The 22658-nt window shown below is 34.2% G+C and overlaps 2 protein-coding genes across 2 annotated transcripts; both read right to left on the bottom strand.

The window, feature by feature from the left end:
- Positions 1 to 4588: 4588 nt before the first annotated feature.
- On the bottom strand, positions 4589 to 6701 carry LOC131594979 (putative F-box protein At3g17265). The gene is made up of 2 exons (XM_058867190.1): positions 6027 to 6701; positions 4589 to 5873 (listed from the first exon to the last, which is right to left on the bottom strand). Exons 1-2 carry the CDS (start codon positions 6044 to 6046, stop codon positions 4589 to 4591), a joined length of 1305 nt encoding a protein of 434 aa, XP_058723173.1. The 5' UTR covers positions 6047 to 6701.
- A 2041-nt stretch (positions 6702 to 8742) lies between these two features.
- Positions 8743 to 17975, bottom strand: LOC131594355 (zinc finger protein BRUTUS-like). Its single transcript, XM_058866459.1, has 14 exons — positions 17402 to 17975; positions 16748 to 16957; positions 15950 to 16144; positions 15487 to 15842; positions 14503 to 14731; positions 13991 to 14159; positions 12688 to 13893; positions 12429 to 12600; positions 12083 to 12304; positions 11861 to 11998; positions 10876 to 11110; positions 10665 to 10724; positions 10168 to 10239; positions 8743 to 9561 (listed from the first exon to the last, which is right to left on the bottom strand). The coding sequence occupies exons 1-14, from the start codon at positions 17702 to 17704 to the stop codon at positions 9430 to 9432; spliced, it is 3699 nt and encodes a 1232-aa protein (XP_058722442.1). The 5' UTR covers positions 17705 to 17975; the 3' UTR covers positions 8743 to 9429.
- Positions 17976 to 22658: the final 4683 nt, after the last annotated feature.

The following is a 22658-nucleotide window of genomic DNA, read 5'->3' as shown; positions in this document are numbered from 1 at the left end:
TCTAATTTGTTGGTGAGAAGATTCCTTGGGTGATTCATCAATTTGCCATAAATTCCCAAATGTAATCATTACATAATCACATGTTCTTGTTTTGGGAATCTTCCTCAATTCTCATGTCATGGTGGAAATGAATGCATGGCATGTTTTCAGATGTGTTATGGGTCGTATAGCATCCATAAGTGAGGTCATGTGCACAAAATTGCAAAGTTCAAAAATGATGCATGACCTATAATTTTACTTCATGGTGCCAACTTTGAACAAGCATAACTCTTAGCTCAAAATGAATTTGGGGAAGGTTGAGCATAATTTGGAAAGCCCTAAACATCTACTTCAAATCATTAGTTTATGGTTTCTTCAGAATCATTTGAGAAAATTGTGAAAAATGAGCCCAAAGTTGGATGAAAACTAGGTTAAAAACACTTAGAAAAATTTCTGTTTTTATAACCTAAAGCTTCAAAATTCCAAAACTCTTAAATGGTTGCTCTTTGGAAAAAAGTTCCTATGTAAGATGTTGTTTTATTTTGCAAGATCTACAACTTTCATGTTGGAAGTTTTTTTTGAGTTGTGTAGGTGAAATTTTGAGTTCCCACAATGCCCTCAAAAGCCCTAATTCCCGACTTTTTGCTCCTTGATGATTCTTTTTGAATTTCTTTGGTCAAATGACTTTAATATCCATATATTGATGATATTGATCTTTGAAAGTCATGGTTTGACCAAAAATCTTAAAAGTCAAAGGTGATCCCATACAGTTGACTTTTTCCAGATAAAGTGAGATTTTGAACTTTTGTGTGGAATTAAGATCTTCTCCTCAAATGAGTGATGTAAATGGGTTATATTGAGGTAGTATAGGTTCTTGAATCATGTCTTGAGTTTTGGATCCATGCCTTAATTAAAAGTCAACTATCCTGGTGAATTAGGTCAAAAACCCTAATGATCGACCAGATGAAAATGATGACTGTAGGCTTTGAATTGAGGTGTGATGTCCAGTGGATCTTATCATATGAGCTATTTGAATATGATTGATGTCTTTGAATGATCCCCTGGGGCTTTTTAGGGTTTCCCAAAGGTGATCCCTGATTTTAGTCCTTGATAGGCTCAAAAACCCTAGTCTGGTAACCTGAGTAAACCTGTACTCAGATGACTGGGTGTCTGATCAATCATAGGTGAATATAAAAATGAAGCTTTTGAGTCCTATGATTGTGTTAGAGACTAATCCTTCTATTGATTGATCCTTTGCCTGAGTTTTCTTGTCTTTGAACATCCTTGATTGAATGCCAGATGAAGAAATGACTGCTCTGGGTACTTGTTTTGACCTGATGAAAATCCTGAAGATATGTCATCTCAGGGGGGGTCAAAAATTAGGGTATGACACAATGACGGCGAATATGTTGAAGAATCAGATTATGCTAAGGATGACAACAATTCGATGTTCAGTGTGTTCAAAATTTAGATGATGGTGATGGCGATTTAATAGTCACAACGAAGATTTTGGTGAATTAGATGCGGCTGTAGGTGATAGAAAGGTGAATATTAATGCCCTTACTGCAGATGAAATTCGTGCTATGGAATTCGGTACGGTTGATGAAGCATATGAATTTTATTTTAAGTATGGTAAATGCAAAGGGTTTATCATTAGGAAAAGTGACGTTAGGACAAAAGGGACTGATGGTGGTAAAATAACAATAATGAGACAGTTTGTATGCAATAAACACAATCTAAGAGAGATGAAACACTTTAGGAGGGTTGATAGGAAAAGAGAACACAGACCTATGACCCGCTCGAAATGTCCGGTTAGGCTTCGTGTGTATTGCATAGCCGACAATAATAGATATGTAGTGACGTTTTTTTGAAGAGGATCACAACAATGAATTAATCCAAACTATATTTATATACTTACACCCCATTTGAGCCAATGTCATTGCATAACATCTTATGTGATATTGCGTAATCTTGTTGATGAATGTGTGTTGTGATGAAGATTAAGCCGATAAGTGTATGTGTGTTGTGATGAATATATAGTATTTATATATTCTTTCTCTTTTATTTTATTTGTGTATGTGTTAATAAAATAACTTTTTTTATTTATAAATTGAAACTTTGTATAGACCATGAACACAATCCAAAAGAAATAAAAATAATTTAATGTAAGATTTCATGAATACATGTTTGGTTGGTTTTGTGGCTTCAAAAATAAGTTTACTTATATATATATATATATATATATATATATATATATATATATATATATATATATATATATATATATATATATATATATATATATATATATATATATATATATATATATATATATATATATATATATATATATATATATATATATATATATAAGCGGCCGTCTAAAGTTTTTGGAAACTAAGTGTTGATTAATCGTGGTTCAACCATAACAAAATAATTAGAGTCCATGCTTAACCCCATTTTACTAGTGACAAAGATTTATGAGGCCTTATTTAATTACGGTTTAATCGTAAACAATTTGAGGCCTCGTGCGGTAGCTCACCTTGCATGCCTTCAAAATTATAATATAGGACACCACATGCGGATGGATGCTTCCAAGTAATTGTCAAAATTATTTAATGTATGTTCATTGTTTGGCATTGGAGTAGAAGAATCTTACTATGTTTGTGTAAACTGAATTCATGCAGCAGCAAGTGATAGGTATGGTTTTATTTGGTAATTTGATAGAGAAAGCTATGTTGGAATCTCAAAAAAAATTGGACGTCTATAATGACTCATAACTAATGAGAATGAAAATGGAATCTATTTTACGTTTCCTTCCGGTTTCCATATTGCTGCGTGATTGAGCTAATGGCATTATAGTGACAGGCTTGTAAATACAAAATATTGATGGTTTATAATCAAATACAAATAAATTACTCATCCTCTCATTTATTTTGAGCAGTTGAGGTTCTCCGTATGTATCGGGAAGAGTATCTCTTATACTCTCATTTTAATATAATTGCCTATTGAAAAAAATATATATAATATGATGATAGTTTAACGTAGATTACAAATACTATAATTTAAACTTAAATTCATTGTAAAATTAAAAATACAACCAAACTAAAACTTTAATTAATTTCTAATGAGAAAAAATTGAGAAGGGAAGAGATAAAAGAAGGAAAATTAACCAATAAAAAATGTAACACAAATACATTAATGGACCGAAACGTAATAGCAACTTTTATATATGGAATACCCTTTCTCTTTTCTGTTTTAGAATGTAGGGACTGTTTGATTTGTAAAAGGGCGGAATATCTCTTATACTCCCTTTTTAATAAATTATTTGCCAATTAAACAAAAACATAATGGAGTTGGTGCATGAAACAATTGCGGTTTTCTAAATAGAGATAGTGAGCAATAAAACTTGGGTTTCGTGGTGGACGAAGATCGTAATCTATGGTGTGCTATAATTTGTGAAGGGAAAGAAGCATTAAAGTGAATCAATACAAACATGTTGCGTTGTGTTGAATCAATTTTTCATGAGCTTTTAAAGTTTGATAGTTATACACATCGATTTTAAAATATAAATGAAAAAAATTTAATTTGAATGTTATAAGAAGTACTGTGCACCGCTCATAGGCCCAAAAGACGGAAAAACACAATTATAAGAGAGTTTAAAGACACATCCAATAAATAACTTTGAAACCAAACACCTAATCCCTATAACTCAAAGATCATATATCATAAAATTCAATCAGATGATTCCTTACATCTCATATGGTGGAACAAGAGACGACTCTAACCTTCTTCCGCAAATAAAGTCCATGTCTTTGCAATTATTTGCATAATCACTTTTGCTAACCTTTGAGGTTCACCATATTATGTCATATACCGCCGTTGTTCCAGTTGAACTCACTCCTTAGTATCTACCATTTCTAGTTCTAGAATGGAATAGTGACATCGTATGTGAAAATTGATTTCTAATTCACACGAATTACCTTGATCAGATCCTTCTGATATGTATCAACAAAAACAATTTTACTTCAAAGAAGATGAAGATCTCTGATCCAGACGTCATCACAAGTTCATCAACCTAACAATTATTCTCTCAATTCCCAATCTCTTTGATCGATGATAGATTTTTTGCGAGGAAATGGTAGACAACACTACTACAAAATATATTTGTTTACCACAGTTGGGATAAATATTTTACCACGATTAAAAATTACTATGTACTATCTTTATAAATAAGTTTTTTAAAAGAATGTCCATTAAATTTAATTTTGTGTTTCTGTTGGATTAATTCTCAATGTATAGCTGTTTTAATAAATGCTATTTTGATCTATATTCTTGTAAATCTTATAACAAAAATGATGACAATTGCAGTTGCTGGATTTGAAAAAGTCATGATATTGCATTACATTAAAATTACAAACCAATGGCACAGGTTGATTGCAACTCCCGTACAACTTCTTATAAGAAAAAAGCAATATACTCTTACTTCACTAACAACATGGTTTGAATTGATATAATAATTCCACAAAGTCAATATCCGATGATGATCTTTGTTGGATTTGACAAGGGTGATTTTGTCACGTTCAACCTCATGATTCTTTTTGTTGATTCAGAACCTCATCCTAGAGGTAGCATTACAAGCGAAACGACTCAAGATGGTGTGTGAAAATCTGATCAACATTTTCTTAAGGGAACCGGAAAAAGAATGAGAACATGTTTGATTTGAGGGTTCATCAGGAAAAACCAAACTGTCCCTGTAAATAGTTTGTTCCAACCATATTGTGTTTTCTTGCAAAACAAATCCTCGATAGTTTTGTTCATTTGGATCAAAAGCAACCAAACCATGCCTTCTTCGATGAAAAGTATCATAACTAAGAATTCTTATCAGTAGTTCTCCATTTTCATTGAAACACAAAGGAACATAACAAGGTCTTGGACCCCTGAGATTAGGCTCAGGGATGTTTGAAACAGTGATGAGTTTTACCCAATTGATATCATCCCGTGTAGACCATATATGAAAGTAGTTCTCATTACTATAGTAACGCATGCAGAGAGATTGGTTGATATCACCAATCCAATATATATTTAGTCCAGTATCATTTGGTGGTGGTGACACGACTGAAACCCTCTCTTGACATAAATCAATACGTATAATCATACGGAATACTTCGCGCAACACCTCATAGGATGCCTTATCACACGCAATCAAATATATGGCATCATTTATTGATACAGGTCGTTGACCAAGCATTTTCATGTTATAAGGAGCATTTTCTGCATCTGGAAGCTGCTTCCAAGAATTGGAATTTAAAGATAGAAGTTCCAAATAATTAGTGCGATTAAAATAAGTATATGTGATAATTTTATAATCATTTTCAGAAGAATTATAACCAATTGCACAAAAATTCCTACAAAACCCACGCTGATTTTCAAAGAATGGTGAGGGTGGTACCACCCTGTATTGTGAAATAGAAGGGTTCCAAAGAATGATAGATTTTTCATGGATTACTGTTATAAGCAATAAACCATTGCAATAAGCTTCGATGGAGAATTCACGTTCGCATGGAGGAGGGCGAAGTGGTTGAGTGTTGAGAACAGAGTTGGGGTTAGGGTTAAGAGGTAAAGATATAAATAAGGAATGCATATAGTGTTGATTAAAGAGAATGATGTGCGTGGGAGAATTGAAACGAAGGTGCATATTTATGAAAATTGGATCCTTTAAGAGTCTGGCCCATGATTTACATACAGATTTACACTGGACCAGCATTTTAACAGGTAATCTTTTTAGAATTTCAGCTATCATTTCTTCTGGTAGTTGTTGAACCGGAACAGCTTTTGAAACATATCTACTTGAAAAACAAATATGTAACCCTTCCAGTAATTCTTGGTAGAAACTACAAATAACAACAAAATATCTGATTAATATCCATGATTTGCTATAAAAAAAAATCAACTACTTAGCTTATTAAACATAAATATCCACATACTTCAAAATAAATGAAGACAAAATATTTATTATCAAACTAAAAGAATATGGACCTTACTACCTTGTACACTTTCCTGCCATTAGTAAGAAGACGTTGTGGCACTACTGGTTTCAATATTCTCTTCGTTCTCGGAAGGAGGGAGAAGATGTAGGAAGATTGAGAAAGAGAGAGGAAAGGAGAGTGAGAAAGATATCAAAATGTAAGCTTAATAAAGAGAGAAAAAGTGAGTGGCAATTTATGAACAACACATTCATTCAATGATCATGGACATATAGGTGAAGAGTTTTGTGAAAGTTTTGTACAATAAGTCAGAATTTGTTTATGTATACTAGTGGAATCACATGCTAGTTAAAAGTAGTAGCTTGTACGACCGGATGTGATGTTAGCCGAATAGCCGAATATGTTCCATTCAGTAGGAGTGGACCACTTGTGTGTTTTGTCGGTTTCCGGGTATGACGGATTTCGGATCGGTTCAGTCGGCAATCAATTGAAAAATCAAATCTGAGATTAAAATCTAAAAAAGTATCTACTTGTTTTAAAACAGAAGAAATAATTGTTCTTTTTCTTGAAAAAGAGGAAACTATATCTTCTTCCTAGGCTTTTTGTGTTGTTGATGTTTATTAAGATCCCAACTCTTTTTCTACGAAATTGAAGAGCTTTGTTGGAAAATTGCAAAGGGATTTGGAAAAGATCTGAAAATCTTTATAGAAGAAGAAGAATGTCTACCAAGAAATAGAGAAAAAAAATTGCAAGGGAATTTTTTAAAGATCTGGAAAAGGAAAAGAAGTATTGGTATCATCAAACTTTGTAACAGAGAAAAAACTTCTTAAAATAGAGAAGAAGAAGAAAGGGTGGGCAAGATGGAATGAAGTGACCGATGCAAAGACAAAGGGAGAAACATGAATGTGACGGCTAGGGTTTCTAAATTGATAGTATATTAGTATTTTGGTAAGATGGATAGGTTTATTAGGCCATAAAAACTCAGTTCAGCCCACTATGATAATATACTACTAATACGGTCGGGTTCAGTTTTTTCTGGGTTGGTTTAGTCCAACCGAACCGAATCGGTTCAAACCATTAAAAACCGGTTTACGTAATCCTTTTGAAGCGACACCCAACTTAAATCCGACCGCACGTCAGCGGATTATATGGATCGGACGGATAATGGCGGTTTTGAGAGGGTGCAGTTACGGTGCATAGATAAAAATCTATGCACCGTGCATAGAGAATTATTGACCATTGGATCATTAGATCAAATTATAATTATTACTCAATAGTCAATACTCATTACTCAATAGTCAATACTCATTACTCAATAGTCAATACTCAATACTCAATATTAGATTAAAAATATGATCCAATGGCTTAGATTGACTTATGCATGGTGCATAAGGAAAATCCTTATGCATATTAGCCAATGCCGTTTTGAGAAAACCTGTCCACCCCTACCATTCAGTACTATTGCTTTGCTTGGTTTCTTTGAACCAACACACAACACAACAAAGCTAGGAAGAGAGCAAAATGAGTTGTCAAGCATATATGGTGAATAATACGATAAAAGATGAAACTAAATTTTGTTTTAATAGATGAAAAAAATGAGCAACAGATATTTGTATAAAGTTAAACTAAATTTATTTTTATGTTTTATTTAAGGACAATACAATTGATTGAATTTTTTCTATTGGGATTGTATAGATTGTATAATTCACCAAGATTTTGTTGATAATCAATTTTAAAAAAAATATAAAACAAACTCATATTTTAAAAAAAATATCTTAATAATTATTTTTGAGAGTGTTTTACACATCCGATGGCACCTCCTATTTTTTATATTTTTTTCAATTACATGGAGATTAACTATTACTTACGGATTTATCTGCAGACCAAATATTAAATTATTTCGCAGGTAAATCTGCAGGTAATTGAAAAAATTTTAAAAAATAGGAGCGGCATGAGGAATGGTTCCTACCTGTAAAACACTCCAAACATGATTATTAAAATATCAACAGGAACATTACCTTATCCCCAAAGTTTAACATTAGGGTCCATAAGGATATCTGAAGGATGACATCCACTCATTCTTATTTCTTTCAATAAGTCTAGAATGTATTTCTGCTGTGAAACCACAATACCATTCTATGACCAAGCAACCTCCATACCAACAAAATATCTCATGAATCTCAAGTCCTTGATTTCAAAGTCTACTTCCAATTTTTCCTTTACTCTTGTCATTTCCATTGTCTCGTCTCCAGTAAGAACAATATCTTCAACTTAAACATTCAGGGCAGCAACTTTCCCATCGTGGGAGAACCTTGTGAACGAGGTCTGGTCAGTCCATCGTTGAATGAACCTTTTTTCTCCAGTGAATTTTTTAAACCAGACTCTAGGGGACTACTTTAATCCATACAAGGACTTATTTATTCTGTATACATTCAATCCAAGTTTGTTTTCAAAGCCGGAAGGAATTTCCACATATACTTCTTCTTCTAGATTGCCATTGAAAAAGACATTCTTAGCATCTAACTACATTCTTAGCATCTAACTGATGTAGGGGTAAATCCAAGTTAGAAGCAAGAGATAACAGAATTCTTATAGTGTTTAATTTTGCAGCCTTAGCAAATGTATTTGAGTAATCATTCAACAGAATTTTAATAGTGTTCAATTCTGATAATCTGAATATATTATTTATTTAATGAACTTAAAAGTCAAATTTGTTGATTAAAAAGAACGGATGGTGTATTTATTTTAATCTATCACCACAATTCAAGCTCAACACTATTAGAATCAATCTCTTTGTCATTCAAACTTTAATCAAGTTCATTACTCTATCATTATATAGTATCTATCTAAATTGACAGAAGTTAGAACAATTACATAACCGTGCTTAAAATGATGGTGTTTACAAACAATGGAAACTCCTAAAAATCACTCGAAGAAAAAAAAAATCTCAAAAGGCTTAGTGGCTGACGTAGCTCAATTAAACTCTTCCACTCACACAATGTGCGAAGCAACAATAGTGCAGACTTTGAGTAAATTCCAACAAGGAGAGGAGGAAAAAAGAAGAGGAGCCACTAAAGTATTCATTGCAAAAAATTAAAAAAGAGTGGAAAAATTTTGATTTTTCTTCTACGGAATGGAAGAAAGTTTATCTATACATGACAACTATGGTACTGATTTTGATGATTCTATCTCATAAGAGGCCTCAGTGGAAGTCACTCATTTGCATTATGTATAACATGAAACGGTACGGGTTCCTGGTGGAGGAAAATTGGATGTCTATACAAAGTATTGGTGTGTATGTTTCCACATTTGTTTTGGGTCTCACTGCATGTCCACTTGAATATCCAGTCAATTGCTTTGACAAAATCAGGTTGAGATGGCATTGGACACAAGAAAAAACACACTTGACGCGGATCCAAGCACACGCTATATACAAACTCTTTGTACTTTAAAGAAAAACACATTAAGGGCAGCTGGAATTTGTTGTCTCACTCTTGATCACCCGAGTATTATATGAACCACAAAACCCACATTTATGATATAACCAGTGGAAGTGTGAGACTCCCTTTCGATCACAGTCATGACAGAGTATGTCCTGCATTTTTACAAGAAAAATGATTGACATGGGTAAAATAACACCAATAGATATATTCAACTGATTAATGTTATTGACATTAGTCGTGACTCATGAGCTGATGAGAAAAAACAAAATAAAGCAACTTCAATTTGAAGTATACATGTTGGTTTCTTAGACATATATATTTTCTTTAGGTCATAACAAAATTTGATGTCTTCTAACTCGACATACACTGTTCAACCTAGTATAAAAACATAATAGATGAAAAATCTTGTTGGTTAAAATCAACCGGTATTCATCACCTATTCCCACTAGTATACCAAATAAGATAAACAAGTCATATTAGTTGAGTCTTTAAACCCAACCTTTATATAATTATCGTTATTAATATTTTGATGGAAAAAGAAATCACGAAAAAAGAAAAATAGGGAAGTACGACTAGGTAAGTGGAGAGGGAAAAGGAATCTTTTCATGCCTAAAACACACCACAATTTACTTATTTATTTAACTTTAAATACAAATTCTTTGGAGGTCAATTAAATCCCATTAACAATTGAAAGGAATAAAATGAAGAGTAACTTAACAGGGTCTGCGTAAATATTGAAAAAACAGGCGAGGTAATACCTGAGACCGGTCCCTGTACTCTTCAGGAAGCTGCTCAGCAGCCAATAACGCGTCAAGCATACCAAAGTAAACCTGGATAGGTAAAGAAACAGCTAAGTGGTGTATGGCATGAAACATTTAAGCATCTATATAATCTATTTCCACTTGAAACCAGCATAAGTAAACTAAATTATGTTGTGTTTTTACTATTATATTTGTGCCAAAAGTAATACTAATACCCAATCAAGATTAAAACAGAACCTCTAACAAAATGGGTCACTAAGAAATAATACAAATATAAACAAAATTTGACTGTCTGTAGTTTATCTCTGTATTTAATCAGACATGCTTGAAAAAATTTAGGCATTGAAATTTAACAGGGCCGCCCTAACAACATCACTTATCTCAAATTCTAATAGTAAGCCAACACATGCTTAGGATTATAAATGATCAATAAATACATAGAACTTTACAACTTTAGACTTCATATAGAAGCTTATAGAAGAATCTGTTCTTACCGCCATATCTCCCAACGACTTGCTGCAGATTGGACATGTGTAGTGACTGCAAGTGTATGCCTAACATTTTACAACATCGCATGAGATTGAATGAAAAACATTCTTTGAAATTTTGAAGTAGAATAAAGATAAACAATTAATTGTTTAACTGCAAATTTTCTTTTTCTTGGTCTGTGTGGGAAGCTAAAACCTTAAAATGGGTGTCACATACCTGAAAGCAAGAAGAATGCATGTAATGCCCACAAGCAAGAGCTCTGACCGTTGCACTTGATGTGAACAAGTCGTCGCAGCAAATTGGGCAGTTCATTTCTAAGCCTTTCTCCAGGCACTTGTGAGACACTGATTTTATCCCCACACAACAATTACATTTCATACAATGAAAGTAATCAATCCCAAGCCCTTGTCCAACACGGCATATATTGCAAAATGGGCAATGGTAAACATTCCTGGGGAATAACGATGCCAAGTTAAAAACCAAAAAAGGTACATGGAAAAATACAAACTTAACAGATTAATAATCAATGTCAATCAGACCATAGAAAAAATAAGGTTTCAAGTATTACTCTCAAATACAGTAAAATAATATCACAGTATAAAACTATTCAGACAAAAAGAGAAACAACTACAAAGAGAATCTTTAATCCTCTCCTAAATAAAACCACCAAGAAAAAAAAAAGTTCCCAATCATTCAACATATATGTTTTTTTGCACTAAATAGACGCCAAATGGCTACTCTTACCAAATATTCTCCATCCCTTTTCAAAGAATAGATGAGTTTTTCGGCTTAGAATACAAGTCAAGCCTTGCATTGATTTAGTTCATTCATTTAATATTCCCTCAATATTCTGTCTCTTTTTCAAACCTCTATAACTTTGTATACGAAATAACTTTCATGTTTAACAGTGGATACGCACCACTATGGATTTCCCTTTAGAGTAAACTAAGATTGTTATCTTCATATGCAAGCATGTGAAAATAATAAGAAATTGAAAGCTATACTAAGTAACTTTTGTCTGAGTTATGTTTTTCAAGAGAGAAAATATTAGCAAAAGGTCTTCACAGTTGACACTAGGGATTCTGTCCCAACCCTGTCCCCTTTCCAAAGTTTACAACACCTCTTATGTAACAAAACGAAAAAAAGTAAACAGTGGTTTTAATACTAGTCTTCTGAATTATAAAGTAAGAACAAAAATTACCTTTCATCATCAAAAAATTTGCAAATGCTACAGTAGTATTTTGCCATTGAAAGTCCATTACAAGAAGGCGTTGTGCATATGGGCCCAACTGGCTGTATAGTCATGCAGGCCATACACATCATTTCCAATGTTGCTTTTCTGCAATTACCAATCAGATGAATTAGAAATACTACTATGTACTATTGTCTCTATAGAATATTAAGAAATCTCAAAAAGTATTACCTATCCATTGAGTGATCACTTGAATTGTTGTCATGACAAAATCTGCATGTAAATAACTTCCCACAACAAGCAGCTCGAACTTTGCAGTTTCTCTTATAGTGCTCACAGCCAAATACTTGTTTCTCTGGGTCCCGAAATGAAGGTACACACCCTTCTATTTGTTTATTAGACGATTCCCCAGATTGAGATTTAGGTAACTTCTGTTGGGCAGCTATCCAACGACTACAATGAACAAATAACTAATGAAAAAGAGCTTGAAGACAAAAAGTTAAACTTATCAAATGAACATGCATTTTATTACATCATAATTATATAAAATCACATAGTTATAGACACTGGAATCAACCTTGTCATCAGATTCTGCACTAGATATGCCTTTCTCCTTGGGTCAAGGGTTGAATCACGATAAACTTTCCGGATTTCTGACTCAAGTTCATTCTGATTCATCCGGAATATGTCTTTCCAACCAGGCTTAAACATCTGATCATTCAGGTTCAAGCTTTCTTGATATTCAGCCCCTATAAAGAAACATAATAAACAATATTTTTAAATTTTCCATCCTACAATTTCCACAACATGAAACAAGCTCAAAGCGTATTAGAGACCTCTTTGAGAAGTGCTATGTTCTGATGTTTCTGTCTGTGATGTAGATCCGGGACTCTCTATCAAGCATTCAGTTAGCCATTCATTGAACATTGTATTCTTAGTTGCTTGTTTCCATGTATCCATCATTTGGTTCTGTTCATCTTGTGTAAGTGCAGAAGTCACCCACGGTAACATTGATTGGAGAACTTCGGCCCCTGTAGTTCCAATTATTCGACCCACTATCTTGTCTTGTTCTTCCACGGTGAAATGCTTCCCAAACAACGGCCAGAGTTCGAGCTCTTCCCTGAAAATATGCTGATCCAGGGTCACTCGTATAGATTTACACATCCCTTGAAGCTTAGTTGCAAGCTCATTGAACTTTCTGATATCATCACTATCATTGACTTCGGACAATCCCAAATTAGTTTCACTTAAATCCTCTGACATATGGGTCCTCTGCAATGCTTCATGAAGGACAGAAAGCTCAGAGAGAGCACAAGAAATATCTTCAAATAACTTTTCTTCTGCTTTATGATCCAGTGTGTAAGAATGGCTCACATTATGAAGTGTCTCTTTGGATTCCAATGCAGGAAAAACTATATCGTCTTCAGCATTACTGTGAGCTCTGTATAAACCCCATAAAAGACGGAATCTTCCAGTAAATTGCCTAATAGTTGCTCCATCACCGTCACAAAGCTTTCCAGATTCTATATCTAAATACTCCAAATCTATGCGTATAGCCTTATGGAATTTAAATATGGTATCAATTGGTCTTTCTGCAGAGCCAACATCACATGAGCTGCTATCAGTTTCCCATATGAAAAGACTGGAATTAAGAGATGGGGCGGAAGAAGTGAAGCTCCGTAAGGACTTGGCAGCAGAAAGTGAACTCAGCCCCAAATTGTTACTGCTGACCCCTAACGCTGGTACACAACAAGACCGGGTACCACAACATTGTTTCTGAGCACATTCATTTTCTGGTGTTTTTGAAACATCTCCATTTTTGTGCAACTCAGATATGCTTCTCTTCGCTGATCTTTGGGTCCCATCTGATTCAGCTAATAATGAGCAATCTTTACCAGACAATGCACAAGCACAGGAAGACCGGACAATTTTTTTAGCAGGACAGAAGCGTGATGCACTTGAAGACAAGCACTGGCCATTTTTACGAGCCTTGCAAGCCCAACCAGAGAAGAGAGTGACTAAAGCAGAATCTATTGCTGGAGCTGGAACAGATAGGCAAGTTGTCAGATAAAGATGCAAAAGTAAGTTTCTTAAAAATATATCTCTTCAGTGAGAAATAAATCAGAGTAAATATATAACCTGCCAATTGTATGTTTTTCAAAAATATCTCAGCTTCATCTTCAGTTAATGATCCAACAAACCATGGTAGGACACGCTCAATCAATTTTAGAGGCATCATGCACAAGCTTTCATACACTAGTTCACGCTGCCTTTTGAAGCTAAAGTGCTTTCGTGCAAGTGGAAGAACCTACAGGTGTGAGACATAACTCACATTAAAAATAGATCAAAGAGCAGATTGAAGTCATGACTTTCTTGTGAAACACTTGTCATAATATTCAACTATGAATTAACAAGTCAAGAATATCCTATGTTATAATTATCTCCCAAAAATAATATTATTAGTTGATACGAGAAATGCTCATATTTATCAGCCTTTGACAAGCTATGACTATGATGCTCTTCTGAACATATGACACTCACATTTCATTAATTTAGACACTATTGTAATATTAACAATGCATTACTTTAGACACTCACATTTCCCTGTATTAATTGTTGGAAAAACTATTACATGAGCAGTGAAGAATCACCTGAACTTCTTCATTATGGAAATGCCTCTGTATGGTTTCCATTATATGATCAGCATGTGAGCACAACTTGGAATAAAGTTCAACTTCTGAACTAGATGTTGCTTCTTCGCTTAGAATTCTTTCAATCAAAGATCGGAAGTCATTAAATTGGCTTTCTTCTTCAACATGCTCCTGAAAGAAAGAAAAGTCTCCATCCACAGCCGGAAAAATAACCTTGTCCTCAGCAATACTGCATTTATAGAAATAGTTCATTAATCATTGATTCATTCCTTGTCACACGTTACTAATATTTGAAGTACAGAGGACAGAATTTAAGGAAGTAGCTTGATTTTTTTAACTGTTATTTCTGTCGCTCGATAATGTATAGGTCACTATAATTAAAGATCATGAGAAGATTCTTTAGCAAGAGACTATCATAACCATTCCATGACAGTTTATTTCCTAACTGTTGCTTGTAATTTTCACAATAAAAAGAATAAAATACATAAGACAGCATCTAAAAGAATATCACACTTCAATCTTTTATAGAAGTTCCTCTAGAAAGAAAAGTACTACATCCACATTACATAGGAGCTTAACATCCATTAGTACTTCTCACTCACTCCTTCAAGATGAATTACTATTTTCTCTTTATTCATTTAGTATTATTACTGATCCTACAAGGAAGCAACAAAAGAATTCTTCATGTTGTATTAGCAATCATCCAAGTTGTGCTGTTTATATACTAGTTGGACAGGAGAGGAACTACAAGAGATTCTGTGCATTCCACATTTTTTTACTTTATGTTTCTTCTTTGGCTGTCCAGTTATTTTACTTAATAAGAAAAAGCATTGCAAAGTATAGGGATCCTATATATGGTAAAAATAAACAGAGCAAAAGTAACAAGCAAATTAAGTAGAAAACAAATAGATGGATCAAAGAAATGAAAAAGAAACTGTATAATTGAAGAAACTTATGATTCCTCCCAAGACAGAGAGGTGATACCTGTGAAATATGAAAACTTCAGCAATGAATTGCAACCTTTCATTAAAAGCAGACAGATTAGTATAATCTCCAGAGTGTTGTATCTTTCTGGTCTCCACTGCTATCTCATTTAACTCATTTTTTATAGCATTATGCCAGAGCAATATTTCATCTATAGGATGCGAACCCATTGTCTCCGGAATATCTAGAATAGATTCAGAATATTTTCTTTTCCCAGATACAGTGGACTCGCACGCACATTTTATTTTCTCAGTCTGATGGGCTAAAGGACAAGCACTACATTGAACCTGAGAATGATCTACACAGTTTTCAACTGTGTTAGCACTACTCCGCCCTTCCATCCAGGTGAAAATAACCTTCAATTAGCAAAAATATGATCAGATGCATTAACATGACAAATCAAATGTATATAAATTATGTTTCAGGGAAAGAACAATGGTCTAAAGCAGCTTCAAAATCACACCTTTTGAAGAAGCTTTTCTTCTGGCACTATCTTTCTTAAGCACTTACGTAAATCCTGAGATTCATCAGGTGATATGGATGCTGAAAGCCATGGAAGAAATTTTGCCATCATATTCACTGGAATACTACAAAGAAACTGCCAAACTAAAGATGCTTGTTCCTCCACTGAGAACTTCTCAATAAGCAGTGGAAACACCTAATATCATCAGATAAAAAAAACCACACACATAACCATAAAAAAATGATTTCAGCCATTTAAAACTAAGGGCATGATAGCCACATTCAATTATTTAGGACATCATATTCTAAAGAGCTACATGTATTGTGAGAACTCCCTTAAAAGAGATTATTCATTCCAACTCACACATAAACTGACATATACGTAAGCAAGCCACATAGGTTAAACCTTTGAAATTTCTGGTTGATAACATCAGCCACTCGTGCGCAACTCTCATAAATATTATCACAAGCATGTTCAAATTTACATGCTTTGTTTTTCTCCTAGACGGTACTCTCACGCCAACCAAAGAAAAGTAAGGCTTAGTCCAAATTCTGCAACTTGACAAGCCACTTTTCTAGTTTTGGATAGATGATAATAAGTTTCAATACTTTGTAACACTTGTATCATACCAGCAAGTGAAAGTTTACATGAGAAATCAACAACTCCAGCAAATAGTGGTACTTCTAGTTTGTAGAGTGGGAAAATATAAGTTTTTTATTTTAATATCTCTTTGCTTTTATCTTATTGCGAGGGACCAAGAAGATGGTAATCAAGGAAATATTTATCGACTAAACTTACTTGTTGTTGCTCCTTAGCCATGTGTTGACTAAGAGACGTCTGCAGAGCTCCTGTGCAGGATGCTAGCTCCCTTCGAAAACTTTCATCATTATCAACAGAAGAGTTTAACAACTCAAACAAATGGTCAAAAAGATCACTTTCACCCTTATGTTCAAGAGAATATGTCTGTGCTACATTCTTCACGCGCTTATCCAAAGCTGGAAAAATCACCTACATTCCAGAACAGATTCCCTTTAGAATTGACTCAATTAAGAATAGCAGAAAAGCAAGTTCCATAAAGCCAAATCAACAGAGATAGATCAATCATTTCACATCAACTAGAAATGGAACGAATGCCGAATTTTCGGGACAATACCTCTTTACTAGCTACATTTAGTAACCTTCATAAAAAAAGCTCAATCCAGAAAATCAGAATACATTCAATTTAATTTTTACTAGCTTATACTTGAATGAAATATAACACAAAATGCTCCAATTGCAAAAATATTTCAGCACTGAAATTTACTAAATGCTTCCCCAAACTAAATTACCGAAGCTGTGAACATAACGAATCATGAACCATAGGGCATAGACATCTTCATTTTTCAAAATCAACAAAACTCAATTACGCAATTCAACCTAAAATTTCAGGAAAATAGATTCCAAAACTAGTACCTCGTCTTCAGCATTGGAATGGTGTCTATACATCGATCTAAGGAAATGGTAGCGTTTGGAGAGAGGTTGAATATCGGAGCAGTTTCCGGTAGCGAACGCCAAAGCTAATCGGTGCAACGCATCGAGCTCGTTCCCAATCGCTTTTTGGAAAAACGAGAAAATCAAAATTGGCGATTCGGATATAGAGGAGCGGTTGAATACGCCGCCGCCATTGGAGGTGGAAGAAGAGGAAACGAGATTCGACAGCACGGCCACTCCGCCGCCGTCTAAGTGCTGTTGCAATCCCGTTAACGGAGTCGCCATACTCGTTTTTTGTTTCCGTTTTTTTTTCTCGGATTTTAATTTTCCCGGAAAATTTTCTCTCTCTAGGTCTTCAGTCTTCGTCGTTGTTGTTGTAATTTTTTGTGTGAGATTATTTTTTTGTGTGTGTGTGTGTGAGATTTTTTTTATTTTGTATGTGTGTGAAGATTATAAGAGTAACGTTTATTTTGTTACTATTGTTATATTTTGGTGAGAGTGGAAAATAATATTGAGTATACACAGTGTGATAAGATTTTTATTTAAAGAAAAAAAGACAACCTGCGAGCGAGTGAGCGAAGATCATGACGATGTTTATATACCTGTGGTATAGCTAAGTAACGTGGCTAGTGTTGCCACCTAGGATAACGTGATTGGGATATGGAATTTGGGATTTTATAAATATTATATAAATTTTTATTTTTTAAAATGTATTATCAGTGTAAAAAATTTACATCATCATCAGTACATCATAGGGGTGGCAAAACGGGCCGTCCGCCCCGCCCGCCGTCCGCCCCGCCTTATCCCCGTCAAAAAACGAGGACGGGCATGCCCGCCAAGTAAAATGGGCATCAAAATCATGCCCGCCCCGTCAAAGTGGCGGGTTGGCGGGCGGCGGGCTTACCCGTCTATTTTTATTTATATTTTTTTAATAGATTAATATGCTTTTTTTACCTTTTAATTAAACTTTTCACTTATTTTTTAAAACAATTTTTTATAAAAGTAATTTTTTAACAAATTTACTTTAAAAAATATTACATATATTTATAAATAAATGTATAAAATAAACCATCAAGAATTGCAATTACTAGAATTAACTAAAAAAAGAGTAAGTTTTGGAGGAGGAGCGGGTTTTGGCGAGCGGCGGGCTTTGGCGGGGCAGGTATGGCGGGCGGCGGGTTTTGGCAGGGCGGGCTTTGGCGAGCGGCGAGCCTAAAATCTCAACCCAACCCACCAATTTTTGGCGGGTGCGCGGGCGGCCCGACGGGTCCCGACCCGTTTTGCCACCCCTAGTGCATCATTACCATTTAAATGAATTATATTTATAGAAATTAAAATAAAAGTTAAATAATTTATCAAATCAACGGTTGAAATTCTCTGACAATGTAAAACAAAATTTACACCGTCACTGTATTTCAATTAAATTCTTTTAAAATTTAGTTTAATTTGCCTTTAATTCTATCTATCTTGAGGAGATGTGTGTACTTATCTCTTTTATATGTTGAAGACATCCAATCTAAGATTCATAAGGCGATAAGGGATAATTCTTTGGTGTGGGTGGAATAAAAGACACGGGATATTGTTTATGTCCTTGCTATCGAAGGTTATTTGGATTACGCCTTCACGATGGTAGGCTCTCTGATGATTATAGGTGATTCTCCCCGAGAAAGACAAGAGGATATGTAGTAAATTTGACGGATGCATAGTTCACCTCCATGAATGCCTATTATCTTTTATATGTTTTGTATTTCCTTCAACGATTTTGAGGTTGACGTGTTTAATCACTTACTAATCATCCCTTTGCAATTACATTCGATAAGTTGTGTCTACATCAAGGTATTCTAGTGTTGGTGTGAGTACAAGAATGGTGTGTCAACCACTCCTCTATTCTCACACCTTTTTAAACCTCGACACAGCTCTATTGACTCGACCAGGGGCCTAGTTCTGATAGCCCTCAAGCAATGTTCCAAGATGTTTAAGTATATTCTGAGAGCATGAAACATTTCAAAGATCATTACTTCTTGGTTATAAGCCTCAATGAGGTGACACACGCTAACATATGTACCCTAGAGCTTAGGCCTCCTTACCAATGTTCGATAGGTTCTCCAATTTCTGGCACAGAGTCATTTTTTGGCAGATTTTGCATCATATGTCTTTAAAATGGACGATTTATCTCGATAGGAGATTGACCTGAACAGGCAACTCGTAACCTTTTTCCAAGATCTGGGCTAAATCGATGGTGTAGTTCCTTCTAATGATGCATCGAAGAAATATGAGAAACTGTACATAGAGATACACTTGCTTGCAAACACTGACTCGAAAGAGGCAAGCCGGGTTATTTTTGGTGAATGGTAAAGGAAAACCCCTTCTTCTTGAATAGTCTTTCAATGTTCTTTTTTCTAACTTGTTTGTTATTGACCTTCATATAAGATAAATTGTAATAAGACAATGCAAAAGATGAAAAGGACTCCATGGATAATTTCTTCTCCAGTGAATGTTACCGATGCTCCAACTATTGGGGGTTCAAACTATGGTGACATATGCTGAATCGGCTACTCTAATTAACCAACCTCAGCACTAGTAGAGGTTTATGATTCTCTTGACCAAGTCTTAACAGAAAAGGCTTTGCGCTCATCGCCACTCGTGACTAGAGGAAGTCTGATTGTCATCCCAAAATTTGAGGTGTCTTCGAAGGAAAGATCGTCTGTTTGTCGGCGTCAAATGCTTGGGCAAAAATTAGGGATACCTAGGTCTACGGAAGGGACTGCATCGGCTCTAGTTTCCTTGCCCCTCGATTTTTTCCCGTCCTGGTCCCAAGAAGGTCAAGGAAATCCAAGCTTCAATATCTAAACAGTGCTACTTTTTAAGAAAAATGGAGTTGTCTATCAAAAGGAATTGGTTGATTTGGTGCATTTCACTCTTCGAGTATCATTTATTCCGGTCTTTGGTACTGTTGGAGGGGAGAGATCTTTTCACTCGACCATCTTCGAAGTAAAAAGAAAGTGCTTAAAAACATGTCAATGCTCTTACAATCAAGAGAGTTCGATACTTGAAAGAGCTTCAAGTGGCGTCTAGCCTACTTTCAGGCATTGGGGTCGTTGTGGAACCTTTTGAGTACCCTGGCACACTAGCTGAGAAGATGTAGTCAGTCGTACTAGATGTGGGAGAATTCGAAGCTTTAGCCCACTCCCACATAACATGTTAGGGGAAATTGAAGCTTCAGCCCACTCCTACACAACAATGACCAATTCCGAGGTCGCCTTTACTAAGGCAAACAAGGCATAATATTCTTCATAGAAAATGGTTGAGGAACTGGAGAAATCTTTAAGAAATGCCTAAGAATGTTGGAAGAAGACTAAGGACGACATTCGGGAGATGCATCTCGAGAATCGTTGTTTAGCTAAGGAGTATGGGAAGGTTGTGGAGGATGGATAGTCTTTCATGCATGTGTCTTTCGAGAACGCATTGCAGCAAGTGGGGCATTTATATCCCACAATGTTTATCTCGCAAAAGCTAGTTTGCCCTGACTAGGAAATAGTGAATGATATTCCAGTATCTGTTATGAACGAGTTGGATGTGTAATCATTCTCCTCTTTTTTATCTAGTATGCTTGTATCGGGTGTATCTTCCATGAGTAAATAAATTTTATAGTTCTTGCTTGGTAGTGTACATTTCAATTTGTGTTACTTACCATTATTTTTACTTTTTTACGATATTGTTTTAAGTCATGGGTTCATTTCTCTAGGAGATAGTTTGTTCTCCAAAGTTGTACTCATAATTTCGTTAGACGTCTCTAGAAATAATTTATGGCCAAGGGTTAATATCCATTCCCTACCCTTAGGTGAGAATTTGGTTCAAGGTCAATGTAATTAGGACTCACATTTGCCTCTGGAGTGACTAGTAAGATACTAGCATAGGATGATCACATAACTATCACTTTGTGATTTGTTGTATTTAGCTATGCATATTGGCACTATGAGACTTTGATTGCTTTGGTCATACGTCGGTGGAGTTTGTTACAGCACCCCTAAATTAGCACCCCTAAATTGTTTGTGATGAGACTTTTATTGTTGGAATCTTGCTTTTAGTGATGGTAATTCTTGGTGATGGGATCTAACTTTTCTTTTTGGGTGCAGAAAATTCTGGTTTGGTATTTTCTTTTGGTGGTCTTTTGGTCAGTTATTATTTTTATTTTTTTAGTGTGGATCTTTGATGTATTATATGACTTTCTTTTCCTTTATTTTTCTTTTGATTTTTTGAGGGATCATCTCACTATCTCTTTTTATTAGATAAATTATTCAAATTAAAATAGTAAATTGATTTAAATTAAAATTTGAAATCATATAAAATTAAATATATTATATGCGTTTATTTTTTCTTGTAAGTAAGAATTTAATAATAGGAAGAACTAAGAGTTCTCCAACCTTAATACACAACAAACGGCCAAACACCTATAAAAATCAATATTACAAATCAATTACAATTACGACATAAAAGACAGAGGATCTTTGGTAAAATCGTAAAATATATGATTATTAATTATATCATATACTATGTGCACATATTCAATATTTTATATTATTTAATCTACACTGATTTTTATTAAAAAAATAAATTGGAAACTATGAATTAATTATTTCATAAATCAATAATGTACGTAAAGTTTATATATTAGTAAGTGTTACTTGGTCATAGTTGAAAACATGTGAGTTTGGAAGTAGAAATACTAAAAGACAAAATTGAATGAATTAAGTAGTGCCACATGGCTCCACCATACATCAATTCACTATCCACATAAGCATATGACTTGAATTTGTTTTTGAATAATCATTGTTTAGATTTAAACAACAATGGCTACCTTATCAAAATCATGTACAAAGCATAAAGTGCTGTGGTCTCAAATTTTATGGGGTCCCAAATTTTAAAAAGTTTAATTTTTTTATAAATATTAATCGAAATAAATAAAATATTATGACAAAAACTCAATATATACAAAAATAATTGAGATAGATGAAAATTCAAAATAATTATAACTAAATATATTATTAATTTATACATAAATTTATTTTTTATGTGTCTTTTAAAATTATTATAATTGTATTTATTTTTTAAATTTAAGTTCATTTTTAAAATTAGAATGGGTCTCTACCCTGATTGGGCCGGCCCTAAAAATCATATTGATTATTATGTAAAAATTCTCTTTTAAAAATTGAAATAATGTTTTATTTGTCGAGTTATA

Source organism: Vicia villosa, linkage group LG4 (assembly GCF_029867415.1).
Source record: "Vicia villosa cultivar HV-30 ecotype Madison, WI linkage group LG4, Vvil1.0, whole genome shotgun sequence".
Lineage (NCBI taxonomy): Eukaryota > Viridiplantae > Streptophyta > Magnoliopsida > Fabales > Fabaceae > Vicia > Vicia villosa.
The sequence above is the reverse complement of the archived record's forward strand: the minus strand, read 5'-3'. Positions and strand labels throughout refer to the sequence as shown.

Bases quoted from the DNA above. Each gene is read 5' to 3' on its own strand.
- LOC131594979 (XM_058867190.1), bottom strand. From the start codon at position 6,046: ATGGCAGGAAAGTGTACAAG. The intron at 5,874-6,026 runs GTAGTAAGGTCC...TGTTATTTGTAG, and splicing joins ATGGCAGGAAAGTGTACAAG to TTTCTACCAAGAATTACTGG.
- LOC131594355 (XM_058866459.1), bottom strand. From the start codon at position 17,704: ATGGCGACTCCGTTAACGGGATTGCAACAGCACTTAGACGGCGGCGGA. The intron at 14,160-14,502 runs GTGATTCTTCAC...TCACACCTGTAG, and splicing joins TCCATAATGAAGAAGTTCAG to GTTCTTCCACTTGCACGAAA. The intron at 9,562-10,167 runs GTATTACCTCGC...GTAAAAATGCAG, and splicing joins AGTACAGGGACCGGTCTCAG to GACATACTCTGTCATGACTG.